General features: G+C 43.4%; 1 protein-coding gene across 1 annotated transcript in view; it reads right to left on the reverse strand.

The window, feature by feature from the left end:
* Window positions 1-14,417, reverse strand: part of LOC127009267 (uncharacterized) — a 115,190-nt gene that overhangs the window by 11,673 nt on the left and 89,100 nt on the right. The window contains exon 3 of the mRNA XM_050882163.1: window positions 119-213. Coding sequence (XP_050738120.1) covers window positions 119-203 — 85 coding nt within the window. The 5' untranslated portion in view covers window positions 204-213. The remainder of the gene's footprint in view (window positions 1-118; window positions 214-14,417) is intronic.

Here is a 14,417-nt window from a genome sequence, read left to right on the forward strand (position 1 = left end):
CACAGTTTGCTACAAATTCATCAATCTGTCCTTTCCCCTCTGTATGAATGGTGTAATATCCGCCCTGCCCGCGACAGGGAGCTGCGGCCACCCCGAGCAGGCCGCGGCGGGGACTCACCGGCGGCGGAGGGGACGAGGAGGGCCAGGCTGAGGAGGCACCACCGCCAGCCGGCCACGGACGCAAACACGCCTGGAACCTTCATCCTCGGCGACCTGGGGAGGAACACAGCAGTTAGAACCCCACCAGTTATGTAGAGCAAGGGCAACATGACCATTTTTTTCATTTGTCACTGCCTACCTTTGTTTAACCTATTTCTCTTTTATTTCAAGTTTATTTTTCATATTCCTCGGTGTTATCCGTGCCCATTCTATCCCTCACTGTTTTCCCAATCACTTTTGTATTTCAATACCTCTCTTTCTGTTCTCGCCGTTCTCCCTCCCTCCCCTCTTTCCTTTCATTTGTCCCTTTCATCACAGACCCTCCCTCTTCCTCTCCCTTCCACTCTTCACCGTTCATTGTCCCTCTCTCGGCTCTCCCTCCCTTTCGCGCTATCTTTCCCGATATGGAGGCCAACGCTCTGCTCTTCCACAATCCCTTCGCCTCCACGCTCCTCTCCTCCCTCACGTGATCACTTCCACGCTATTCACCGGCACGCACCGCCACCTCTTTCAGTTTTCGCCTTCGATTCTCAGTCTTCTGCGTCTTCTGTGTAGTTATTGAAAATTCCTCCGAGTCTCTCTCTCTCTCTCTCTCTCTCTCTCTCTCTCTCTCTCTCTCTCTCTCTCTCTCTCTCTCTCTCTCTCTCTCTCTCTCTCTCTCTCTCTCTCTCTCTCTCTCTCTCTCTCTCTCTCTCTCTCTCTCTCTCTCAGTTCGGAACCAGTGCACAATATTCGATCAAAAAACGGCCCCAGAGTGTCTCCTTTACACTAACAACAACAACTGAAAAAAATGGATGTTACGCGGCCGGCTCGACAGTTAATCGTAATACCACGAGTAACACCTCCGCCATAACTAAAGTAAAAATAAAAGTTAAGCTACAAGTTTTAAGTTTCAATGCTCGTAGCCTAAACAAAAAGATTTAGGAATTTAGATGCCTGGGTACGATATGAAATTTGGATGTGATTGCTGTAACAAACACTCCGGGAGACCTAAATATTTAATCGAATATATAATATCGGAATATCATACAGCTAGCTTTAACCTCTTTGACAAAAAAACTTGATAACCGTACAGGAGTTGCCCTTTACGTTAAAAGATGTGTACAACCTGATAATAGAACACCAAAAGACAGTCAAGTGCACCATCTGTGTGTATGTAAATATACTGAAGAATTTAAAATCAACATATCCGTCACTTATGGTCTCTGGGACGATCAATGATGAAATGCATATGCTGGATTTTGTAACAAACACTTCAAACAGCGAGTCACTGATTTTAGATTTTAATTTCCTTCACATTGACTGATTGACACTCTCTGGTATAGGAGAGTCACACAGAATGCAGAAATTTATGAAAAAGATTATCTACGTCAAATGGTTACATAACCGAGGCGCCAACATAATATATTGGACTGTGTTATAGTGGCTCAGAACAATCTATTCACTAACGTAACGGTGGAACATCAAAGTTCATACAATCACAAATTGGTACGCGTCGATATTAGCGCTCAAGCAGGACTAAAAATATAATACTGGTACCAAATTTTATTCGGAAAAATCATGCAAACATTGAAAGGAGGAATGCAATTAGCAGATGCAGATGAAGCGTGGCACGATTTTAAAGATCAATTATTTACTCAACAAAATAAATTTATTCACTTTGGTAAAAAGCGACACAACATAATTAAAAGTCCACCGTGGTTTAACAGTGAAATCAAACATTCTCTTCTGGAGAGAAACTTATTATACAGGCAAAGAAAGTGAAAATTTTGAGCAAAAACATATATATATTTTTTTTCATGAAGCCAGACGACGAGTAGAAAAAAACAGTACGGCAGCCAAGGCGTGGGCACGAGGAAAGTATTGCCGCTGATTGTAAAAACTAATCCGAAAACATTCTTCACATTTATAAAAAAAAATTTGAGAGTGGAATTGCACCTATGATTGACGCCCGTGTAACTTTGTGACTGAAAGACAACAGAGTGTGAGGAAGTTAGTTATGTTATTTTTCTTCAGTATTCAACACCCGCTTGACCACCACCAACACCAGCGATGTCAGCAGTATGAATGAAAATCTACTTAAGACTTTGCCCTGCTCTGAAACGACTATCGATGAAGTTGTTAATTCCCTCCGATCACAAAACAAACTAAGTGTCCACGACCAGGTATCCTAAACTACTTTGAGAAAAATAGCAACATGTTCAGTCCTCTCACATCCATATTTAATAATTATGTCTTTGAGGAACTGCATACACACTGCTGACGGAATGGCCAACGTTGCGCTAATAATTAAGAAAGGAGACAGAAAATACAAGGTAATGACAAAGGACAATAAAGAGAGGTAATTCAAGGGGCTGCCTCAGAGTGGATGCCAGTCACTAGTGGTGTCCTAAAGGGTCAGATTCAGAGCCAGTGCTGCTCATTATTTACATCAGTGACATCGACGTTGAACTAAATAATCTCAATACTAAATTTGCTGACGACAAAAAGATTTGGAACTTAGTCTTATCAGCTCAGGATAGGCGAAGCCTCCAAGAAGGTTTTTTGTAAAGAATTTCGGTTTGGTCTGATAGATGAACATTCACTTTAACAGATAAGTGAAGGATTATTCTGCCTGAAACTAGAAATAGAATGACCGATTATTAAATGTGCCGTGTACATTTCAAATCGCACAATGTGTTAAGGATCTTGGCGTCAAAATTACGCCGAACCTCAAATTTTCCCAGGCATGCACTGATGCAGCGAATAGAGCGATCAGAAAGTTTTGCTTTAGTGAGAAAAACTTCTCATTAAAAAATAATGATGTAATACTACCACTGTACAAGAGTTGTCAGACCTCATTTGGAGTACGCAGTGCAGTGTTTGGTCTCCTCACCACCTAAGAGTTTTTCAATGAATGACAACAAAGAAGATATCTTCTTTGCACAACAAACCTTATAAGGAAAGGCTTTGTCTTAACAATTTCTCTTTTGAGAAAGACGCCTCCGTGGGAAACTGATCGAATGGTTAAAAGTACTTAATGATTTTAATAATGTGGATGATAGAGAAATGTTTATAATCCTTCATCTAGTCTGGACCGTATGGTCTGTGTGGTCTGAACATCTGTGTAAATGTATGTAAAATCTCTCTCTCTCTCTCTCTCTCTCTCTCTCTCTCTCTCTCTCTCTCTCTCTCTCTCTCTCTCTCTCTCTCTCTCTCTCTCTCTCTCTCTCTCTCTCTCTCTCTCTCTCTCTCTCTCTCTCTCTCTCTCTCTCTTTCCCGAGTATCCAAGTGCCCTAATTCCCCCCGACACTCCCCATTAGGCCGCCATTCACCGGCACTTCGCGGGTTAGTGCCAATCTGATCCTTCACCCCGCCCTGCCCTCCCTCCCTGCCGTCTGTCTTCGTCGGAGGAGGATTTCTGTCTCCCCCTTTTCTGCTCTTCTCCACATCACCTCCGCCAGACGTCTCCTAATTATGCGTCACCCTCAATCATCACATCTTTCCCGGCGCTAAATGAACCTTGGCCTCCGCGTCTCCTTCTTCCCCTCGTCCGCCTCCGCCTCATCCACTCGCTTACTATCCCTCTCTTTCATCTCCTCCTTCCCTTCAATTTTCCTCGTCTCGCCCCCCGCTCTCATCCTCATAACTTCTGTGAGCACTTCTCCATATTTTCCCTTCCTTGAAGTATCCTCTTGGCGCTCGAAGGTCCTTCCTACCCCTCGTCCTCCTCAGATCCTCCATCTCTCCGCTTCTCCCTACCCTCCCCCCCCGCCCCCCGTCCCCAGCACCTCCCCTGCAGCCCCTTTACCTAAGCCAGTAACCCTCTGTTGTCGGCTGGCGGTTCCTTGGAGATATGATATTTTATTGTATTTAAATTCCATTCATTGTTTAGCTGCGACTGTTCTTCACTAATTACTATTCTACTACTACTACTACTACTACTGGCTATATGCAAGGAAAATAGAGCTGATCTATGAAGGAAAAAGAGAGCTTGACCCTCCCACCTTTCCACCAGAATCAGTGAGGTCTGCACATTAATTTCGTTGTCTTTGTTTCTGAATGTTTGCATTTGCAGTCAGTTTCACTTTAATGTATAGAAACTCTTTGCTTGTTGTTTACAGCACTTAGGCCATGGAAGGGGGAATGCGTGAAGTGGGCACAATACTATATTTGACAGTTGTTCAAAGGAGAGTATCAAGACAGCTCTCCACCTGAAACTGGCCTCTCTTTTGGCCTTTCATTCTTGTTTTGTATTATCGGAGTAGCGTCTAGCGGACTTTTTTGTTATTTTTTTTTGTTTTTTGTCCTTGAGCTGCCTCCCGTGCTGTAAAAAAAAAAAAAAAAAAAAAAAAAATCTACGAGGTATCACCACGTCCTGAGGTGCCCCGTCTTTCCCGAACCTGTGAACACCTGTATACGCTGTGTGTCTGGCCACAGCGTCCTTACAGCTTCTTACGATAACAAAAACCTCATCACTCGAAGGCATATACGTACTTCCAGGGACGTTAGTGCTTGCTATGTGCTACCTTTCGATGACTGAATTACTTACATGGTCTTTAGAGTTCGTCCATGTTTGGCTGCTCATAGATCGCTGGGCAGACTATTTGCACGTGATTTCAATATGTTTTGTAGAGATGAATGGCGTGACCCTAATGTTATGGGTAGGCGGTGGCTAAGTGGTTAGTGTGCTGGGCTCACATTCACTACATTCGCTACCACCTGGGATTTTTCAGTCACCGCCGAGTGGCCTAAGACTACCCACATGCTATACAGAAGACCACCCATCAACCCGGACTCTATAAGAAACCGTCCAGTGAATCAAGAATGAGTTCCGGGGGGCAGCATGAGTCAAGCATAAGTGGCGCCACTATAAAAAAAAAGTGCCTGCGCCAAGATAGCCTTGGGCCGACTATCTGGCCCCTGAATAAAGCCTACCAGCACTATAGGAGAGATGTAAAAAAAAAAAAAAATGTAAAACGACGTCCCTGTTGATGTTGCAGAAGATGGCAGAGGTATTCACTGCTCTGCCTTGCACATCGTTCTTCAGTTATTCTCCTCATGACACAGACAGCAGCTTTGCACACAGCCTGATCACCTGGAAAAGGCTCCCCACCAACCTCCTTAGTCTTTCTCACTACCTTTAAAGGTTCGACAGCCAGGCTTCTCTAGCGGCACGCTTCTGGTTTCCTACAGCCACGGGGGTTAATACATAAGACAGGTCTACGCAGGTCTACGAATGTGCTCTCAAGAATGTTTGAGGGAGATTTTTCTTCACCACAACACTAATGCTGGAGAACCTTGAGACTTCGTGAGTGTACTCCAAGAAAACTGCCGTACCTAGAGAGGTGTTCAAAACTGACGAGGCACGGGGAGAGGTTACCAAAGTCTCACTTGGCGCGGGACGAGCTTTCAAGTGCTTGTCCGCGGATGTGGGAAGTTCCTGCGGTCATCTGAAGGACCCGACTACCTCCCCTTCGAATACAAGTGTCCTGGTTGCCATGACGACTTCTCTTTACCCAGTCAGCAAATTCTGTAACTTTGTCTCCATCTCTCTCCTTGCGGATATTTGCTCTCTTAAGTGTCTCTTGCAATGCCTGAGGATCGGAAAGTAGATCAACCGCGACACCTTTATTCCGCATTTTTATCGTGTTTCTTTTCTTTCTTTTCTTTTATTTATTTATTTATTTTTTACAGCAGAGGAGTCAGTTCAAGGGCATAAAAAAAGGAAACAAATATGAAAAAAAGCCCGCTACTCACTGCTCCTAAAGAGTTAGAGGAGTGGTCGAAAGATAGGTCAATTTCGGGAGGAGAGGAGTCCTTTGCATCTTCCATTCGTGTTGGTATATGGGTTGTAAATAATGAGATACAAAATGTAAGGCCGTCAGTTAGGTAAGCAGTGGAAATAAGGGTTTAAGGTTTATTATACGCCAAAATCAGTATATAACTTGCTCTCTTTAAAGGTTTATGTTGATAAACGAAGAAAGCTAGTTTTTATTTTTTTATTTTTTATGTGTCGTCTGAAGAGGCATCATTAGGCGGTTTATGATGTCCTCTGCTATTCCAACTGACAGAGGCTGCAACCAAAATTTAAGTAACTAACTCATTTGATAACTAATTAACTCAGTAGATAACTCGTGCATGATCTTCGGCCAGTAAACGGCGGTCGAAAATCATCGTCGACAGGATTCGAACTCAGGAGGCGAAGTTAACCGCATTTCTATTTCGACAACTTGGTCTTCAGCAGGACAGGACAGAATTAAGGTTTCGTGTTGGTTGATCGCCTTCGTCACCTTGTTTCCGCTTCTCGTCACTTGCTTCCACAAATTTCCAACTGTTCGGCTTCGTCACCTGTCCCGTCTTCTTCCTTCCAATTCCCGTTCATGGTCGTTCTCCACAACTTCCACGATCTCATTGCCGAGCCTCGCGCTCCAATAGTTTCCATCTCTCTTCCCGGTCTCACATGCTCTACCTGTCTAGCACGGTAGCAGCGACGGGCCAAATTTGTGCCTTTACCGTGTAGCAGCGACGGGCTAAATTTGTGCCATGATATAAACCCCCCAAAATAGATGATACATAATCTGATCAGAAATGCTTTGATATATATTATGAAATGGTTTGTGTGAGGGGTGATTTTTTCTTATTTTTTTCGCTTAGAGGGACCACTAAGAAACATGATCCCCGCTGCTACCGGGCTAGTGCAAGGACACCGAACACACTTTTCATACCAAGATGCACGGACACAGGGCTTCCGAGGCTCCACCAATCTTCATTAACGTGCAAAGGACACACACACACACGCTGCACTGTTTCCGTTGCCTCTGATACTTTCATGTCTTTGCGCTTCACCTGCCATTTTCCATCACTACAAATTAATATTCCTAATTGCTCTACATCAAGTATCAATAATTAATATCGTGTTTACAATGTATTATTATCAATTACGACTAATGACACCTGATCGTTATTGAAAATTGATGGATAAGGGGAACGGCCGGAGGATAAAAACTAATTAATTCTTACGCATGCCCGGCTGGGTGCTCGCGGTCTTGCATCATTCACGAGCCAACACACAACGTTATTAAAAACAGACTTTTTTTTCATAGCTACGTGTGTCAACATCTTCGCCCTTAACTCAGCCATTTCACTTGCTGTAATTATCATCATCCTTATCATTATTGTACTTTATATTTTTAGTACTGTTGCCGCTCCCTCCTCCTCCTCCTCTCCTCCTCCTCCTGCTCCTCCTCCTTTAACTACTTTTCATATTATTGGTAGGCTTGCCTGCTCTTACTTCCGTTGCTATTATCATTACTATTGTTAGTGGAGGAAATATCAAAGTGTTATGCATTGTTTTACGCAACTCTTAAAGCTTAACACAAAAATAAACAACTTCATCAGGAAAATCTTTATTACACGTGAATCGCACTTTTGTCTACAATTTTCTCTGAACGAAGCACGAATTATGGCCGACTTTTCTGCCGCCAACAAGGGGAAAGCAAGCAAAGCAACGTAAACAACAGTGAAATACAAAAAAGTTTCAAGCCAGGATATGTAGCAATGTATAACGCATACTCGCGCCCAAAGCTCAGAATAATGGAAAAGTTTATCGAATCCCAAAAGCTGCCCTCGGGACGGCGGAGGGGCGTGTCTGGAGAGCTCTCACCTCAACTGACGCTTCCCGTACACAACGAGTGCTGACAGTATTGGAGTAGGACAATGCTGAGACTGCGTTATTTTCACAGAGTAAGCATTGTGATTACTCTTATATGTTGTTGTTTCTCAGTGCTTAACGAATTTAAATTTGTGCTTTAATTTGTATTACCATGTACCAAAAATTCTTACCATGATATAAACCCCCCAAATAGATGATGCATAAACTGATCACAAATGCATTGGTACTATATATTATGAAATGGTTTGTGTGCGGGATGATATTTTTCTGATTAATTCGCTTAGAGGGGCCTTTAAGATACATGTTCCCCGCAGCTACCGGGTTAACATAACTATTACATTACTACTGTTGCCTCATATACTACTACTACTACTACTACTACTTCTACTACTACTACTGTGTGTGTGTGTGTGTGTGTGTGTGTGTGTGTGTGTGTGTGTCATAGGATAACAGGCCATCAATAAGGACTAGCCCCGCCATTATTGACAAATTAGCAAAAAGGTACAACAATTAGAGGATTTATTGAGACATTTATGGAGACAGCCTTCCGTGAACCCCCAAAACAAACCATTAATTACGGCGTGATAATCCATTATTAAGGAAAATGTGTTTTTTTTTTTTAATTCATAAAGATTAAGAGATCTATTACTTTTTATATTACTATAATAACAATAAAATAAATTGATAGTTACTATTATTATTATTATTATTATTATTATTACATTATTATTATTAACATTATAATCTTTATTGTTACTATTATGATACAAACAATAACAAAAAATATAATATACTTCTTATCTTGTAATAACAACAATTAATCTTATCATTATAGCTGTCTAGTTCGAGAAGCAACGCCTTGACGTGGTAACCAGTCTCGTGCGTTGCAATGATCTAGAAAAGTTATGACAGACTAGGGGAGCCATTCCCTAACCCGTCCGCTGCGATTGCCACGGATTTGGCCTTCACTGGTGGCCTGTTAGCATACAGTCCTAGGTCTTTCTCTGCCTCTGTCGTGGAGTGGAGTGTTTCCCATGTGTTATTGGTATGCTGGATATCCCCTCCCAAGGTGCATGACTTTACATTTTTCTTCACTGAATTGTAGCAGCCACTTTTTGTTCCATTCCTGTAGATTGGTGATGTCTACTTGTAGGAAATTCGCAGTCAAGGGGCTAAAGGCCTATTTGAGGTAGCCTGACGAGAAGTGCTCCACCACCACAACGCCATAAGCCAGCAGGGAGCGGTACTGTATGTCCCCCTCACAAAAATGACCAAAACTTTCCACCATCGTCCCCTGGTAGCCCGCAGCGAAGGAGTGCCTGGCTCCGGGGCAAGGGGAACAAAGAGTATCCAGGGTAATGGACCAGGCCACCATTAGTTATTAAACCTTTGCACTTGAGCTTGTTAGAATTCTTTGGTATAAATGGGCGTGTGGCATCGGTAACATTGAAACTAAATGAGAGATACAAGCTGAAGGTCACTGACGTGTACATTCCAGCATCTGGCTATAGCGATGAAGATGTTGACTAGATTTGCGATCCTGACACAATCATGCACAAAGGGTCTGCTTAATATAATGTGATCAAATGGTGGTAGTGACCGTAGAAAGATTAGGTGCGAAATCAAGATCAATCCGAGAAGAGAAAAAAAAAAAAAACTTTATAAAAACCCATTTTCTTGATAGAAAACTCGAATTTGAAGTCACCATCCAAAATATATACGCAGTACTTGACAACGAGGATAATTTAAATATTATTGAATAAATGAACACTGAAGTAGAAAAATAACATAATTAGATAAATAACACAAATAAACAAACAAATAAATAAATAAATAAAGATAAATAACATTAAAGATATTACCAAAAACTTCACAAAAATTCTGAAAGAAGCTGCACTTGAAGGAGGTAACAACATCACTTTAACATCTCTTCAAACGCTGGATAACAAAGGAGAAGCGAAGCTAAAATTATTATAATAAAAGTAACGCTACTACTACTACTACTACTACTACTACTACTACTACTACTACTACTACTACTACTACTACTACTACTGGTAAAGAAAAGTAACAGTGATCCCCACATAAGCCTGCCTGCCTCGTAGCCTCCCTAGGCTGTCTCGGGGGGCCTGCCTCGTAGCCTGCTGCAGAGCGTGAGTGTGGACCTTCAGCTCCCCCAGGAGGCAACGCCTGCTCAACAGAGCGAGTAAGCAGCTGATGGCACTGGATATTGAGCCAGCCACTCTCTCTCTCTTTCCGTCTGTTTCTGTCTGTCTGTCTCTCTATCTGTCTGCGTGTCTGCGTGTGTGTGTGTGTGTGTGTGTGTGTGTGTGTGTGTCTCTCTCTCTCTCTCTCTCTCTCTCTCTCTCTCTCTCTCTCTCTCTCTCTCTCTCTCTCTCTCTCTCTCTCTCTCTCTCTCTCTCTCTCTCTCTCACGTCTGTACACAACGTAAACTTGAAAGCCACACGTTTGTGGTGTTGGACTTTATGAAAAGTTTGCCCTGATTCAATTCGCTCAGCCTCACACAGTAATTTATTTTACTTTTCTTCCTGGCAGTAAGTCTTTTGGTCTTGACTCGTGACATTTTTCCTCACGTTCAATACAGCCGCTGGTCACCGGCAAGGAGGCCCGGAGCCTGCTGAGTCTTAATGAAGCTGCTTGGGAGAATGAAATACTCCCGGACGCTGTAATTACGCCACTCTGACCTGGGGTTCTGAAGGCTCAAGTTTCTGAGTGGCGATGGTCGCTGGGCCGGCAAACAAGAGTGGAGGGCGGCGAGGCAGGGGCGCGGGGCTGAGTGGATCACAAACCTTCGCGGCCCGTCGTCCTGAGTTTCGTTTGTCATAACTGTTTGCTTCGAGGGCTTTCGTGGGGCCTCACTTTGCTTCAGTTATACGCCCCTGCGGATCTGACCTGTGGTATAGTTTGCCTGCAGACATCCTTTTCCAGCAAGACATTTCCTCTCGTATTCTGGGATTTTGGAGTGTTTGTACGTGAGAACAATGTAACCTTTTGTATTGGACTTTTAGATAAGAGATAAAACCCCCCCACCAGTTGTAGATTTCTTCCCCCCCAAAATGTTTGACGTATGTCAGTAGCGAATCCGAGGTCCTGAGTTCGAGTATAATTGCCATCGATATATATATATATATATATATATATATATATATATATATATATATATATATATATATATATATATATATATATATATATATATATATATATATATATATATATATATATATATATATATATATATATATATATATATATATATATATATATATATATATATATATATATATATATATATATATATATATATATATATATATATATAAACGATCCAACAAAGGCCAGGAAACACCATGAATCCACTGCGCTGTGGGTCTACATAAGTTTTTTTCAAGTAAAATGTCACATGGGTTATATATACCGTTCGATCCTCTATATATTGATCCAGTTCCCATTTTACTGCTGAAATACCCCGCCCTCCTTTCCTCGTACAGTATTGGGTGGCGGATCTCTGTTATCCCTTCCCCCGTGAGATGCCTCGGCCTCCTTCCTTTCTCAAGCTTTCTTCCCTCCCACAATAAGGCAATGCCTCGCCGCCCTCCTTCTCAGGCTAAGATCCTCTCACAGAAAGGTTACCGCGCTCACCCCCTTTATTCTCGCTCTTAACTATGTATACGCGGTCCCTTGCCATCTTTCGCACTACAGCATCACACAGGAACCCCGTCCTTTTTCTCCATCACTCTTCACCCTCGTCCCAGCATAAAGAAATTATTATTTTTAAATATATTCATCTTCCCTTCAGAAGCCAATAGTACTTTCAGTTAAAAGGAAGTTGCGAATGCAATAACATGACAAGAATATAAACATTCACAGACAAAAAATAAGGATAACCGGACCTTGGTCTTGTAGCATAACCAGTACCAGCGATGAAGGCCTGGCCTTGACCCTCTGACCCCGGGATCAATAAGTTTCCTCAGCGTCAACAACAGCTGAGGCACCGAGGGACGCCAGCTACACGCCGTGCTGCGTGCCGCGTCCTGCCCCTGAGGCGCCACGAACCAAAACTATATAACGTGTGGATGCGCCGGGAAGACCGTTGTGCTGGCCATCCTCGGGCGGGGTGACCCAGACAGTGTTGTGTGCCTTGGTGCCGTGTGTGTGTGTGTGTGTGTGAGAGAGTACACACACACACACACACACACACACACACACACACAAACACACACACACAGTGTTTGTGTGCTCTTCGGCTCCTGGTAACTAATATATTCCGGCCTCTCCTTGATGCCTCGGCCGTGCACTAGATATTAACTCCTGCATTACTATACAGCGTCCAGTTTGCAAACTGTCATCTCATGCTAAGACTCAATAACGGAGTATCACAGTATCGATGGTAACATGTGTTAAGTCACATGGAATATCGTGTACCCGCAGTCCACCTTCAACGGGTTCAAGGCAGGAACCGGCCCGTGAGGCACAAATAAACCGTCGTGATAGCGTTGAGCAGCGTCACCAATCCCCTACACTCACACAAAGGACTAATCTGAGGTGCGTATTACTTGTGACAAGGTGAGGAAAGGTACAACAGTATTGGTTCCTCCATATGAAAAGACGTGCGTATATTGCAGGGATGGAAGTGACAAGGCTGGGAGACGCTTCAAATATATCGTATTGACTATGTCGTGGTGAGGGACATTAGAGGAGAGGAGGCAGGGGAATTTAGACTGGCATCATTTGAACGGGGCAAGGAGGAGGTTGAGTGGGAAGGGAAATCCCGGGAACATCTTGGGCTGGCGCACCTTCACCTGCCTGCCACCCACACCTGGCTCCCCGGGGCTCGGAGTGGTTCATGCTGACGTGTGATTCGCTGAGGCATTACCGCCGAGTTAATGATGTCCTGCTGAAATATCGATCACGGCGCTGAACCACCTGGCGGAGGGAAGCGTGAGGAGAAGGAGGAGGAGGAGGAGGAGGATGCATCAAAAGGAGCCTCCAGTAGCGTGAGACTAGAGACGCTGCCAGTATCTCAATCTGGAGTTACTGGGCCAAGACTTGATACTATAGAAGTATTATTTAATCTCTCTCTCTCTCTCTCTCTCTCTCTCTCTCTCTCTCTCTCTCTCTCTCTCTCTCTCTCTCTCTCTCTCTCTCTCTCTCTCTCTCTCTCTCTCTCTCTCTCTCTCTCTCTCTCTCTCTCTCCCCTATACTTTCTTTCTCTTTTTGTTATATTTGTTGAGAATTCGCAAGGATACTTCATGAAACTTCTTTGGGGTCAGAATAATGTTTCCCACTGAGGAAGACGCTACTCAAAATCAACAACATATCATGCCAGTCATTCAAAAACAGAAACAGAGCCTTATCAACGGGACGAACTGATTGTTTCACAGGTTTTAAACTAAATGAATGTTTCTGCTGTATCAATTCTTACTACTGTTGAAATCTAGGGGCAGTATGCTTAAACATTCCGCCACCCGGGCACACATTTTTTGCCAAGGCTTTCGTAGGAGTTGTGGGCATTTCCAGGGGGTAGTTTGATGACCATGGTGGTAGTGTGACCCTTAGGCTGGTATTCTTAAACACTTCTGCTTCCCACATCAACAACTTCCAAAGGCCGAAAAGGAGATCAGCTGGGTTCTCATGAGTGCTTCTTCTAGGTTCATGGGACAGAAGAAGGGTCAGACTACCACCAGGGTCACAAAACTACCCCTGGAAACGCCCCAAACTCCTACGAAAGCCTTGTCAAATATGTGTACTAGGGCGCGGAAATGTTTAAGAATACGAGCCTTATTCCGTACCTTGAACCTAAAGAAACACTCATGGGGGACGCGATTAGCCTCCTTTTTGTCCTGTAGAAGTGATTGATGTAAAGGAAGGAAGCGTCTAAGCATACCCGCCCTAGAGTTCTCTCGGAGCTGTGTGAGTGAAGATTCAATCCCCCTCAACTATTACCTGTCCGAAGCGGGGCAGAGACAAAAAAGGATTCAATACCACTTCAAAGGAACACCATCCGCCGCTGGTCCGCGCGGTGTGTGTACTTTGTAAATCTCTCGGGGTTGTTTCTGTCTGCGAATTGTCTACTATTCTGCCACATGCCTTCCTTGCTGCCTAACTCGCCGTGTGTGTGTGTGTGTGTGTGTGTGTGTGTGTGTGTGTGTGTGTGTAGTTTTACCTTCCCCTCGTTGAGTTTTCACGTGGACAGTGTACGTATATCTGAACCACTCACGTCGAGCAAAAAGATGTTAAGATGAGAAACATACAAATAAACATAAGGAAACGAATAAGGATTGATGCGAGAAAACAGCATACGAATTAACGTTTAAGTAGATGAAATGTTACATAAATAAATAGATAAAAACTACAAATGAAGGTAAAACAAATCTGTATAACTTTCTGCAAAACCAAAATTAAATACAAACTCTGTGACGTGTATATTTACGGCCACACACACACACACAGGGAGGACGTGGACCAGGCAGGCAGGCAGCGGCGATAGCGAGAGCATTATCAGATTACACAGAGCCCGACGCCGCGCCATACACAACACATACAGCTGCGGCAACATTAACTTTTTGACACAGTATTATGG

This window comes from Eriocheir sinensis, chromosome 40 (assembly GCF_024679095.1).
Source record: "Eriocheir sinensis breed Jianghai 21 chromosome 40, ASM2467909v1, whole genome shotgun sequence".
Taxonomy (NCBI): domain Eukaryota; kingdom Metazoa; phylum Arthropoda; class Malacostraca; order Decapoda; family Varunidae; genus Eriocheir; species Eriocheir sinensis.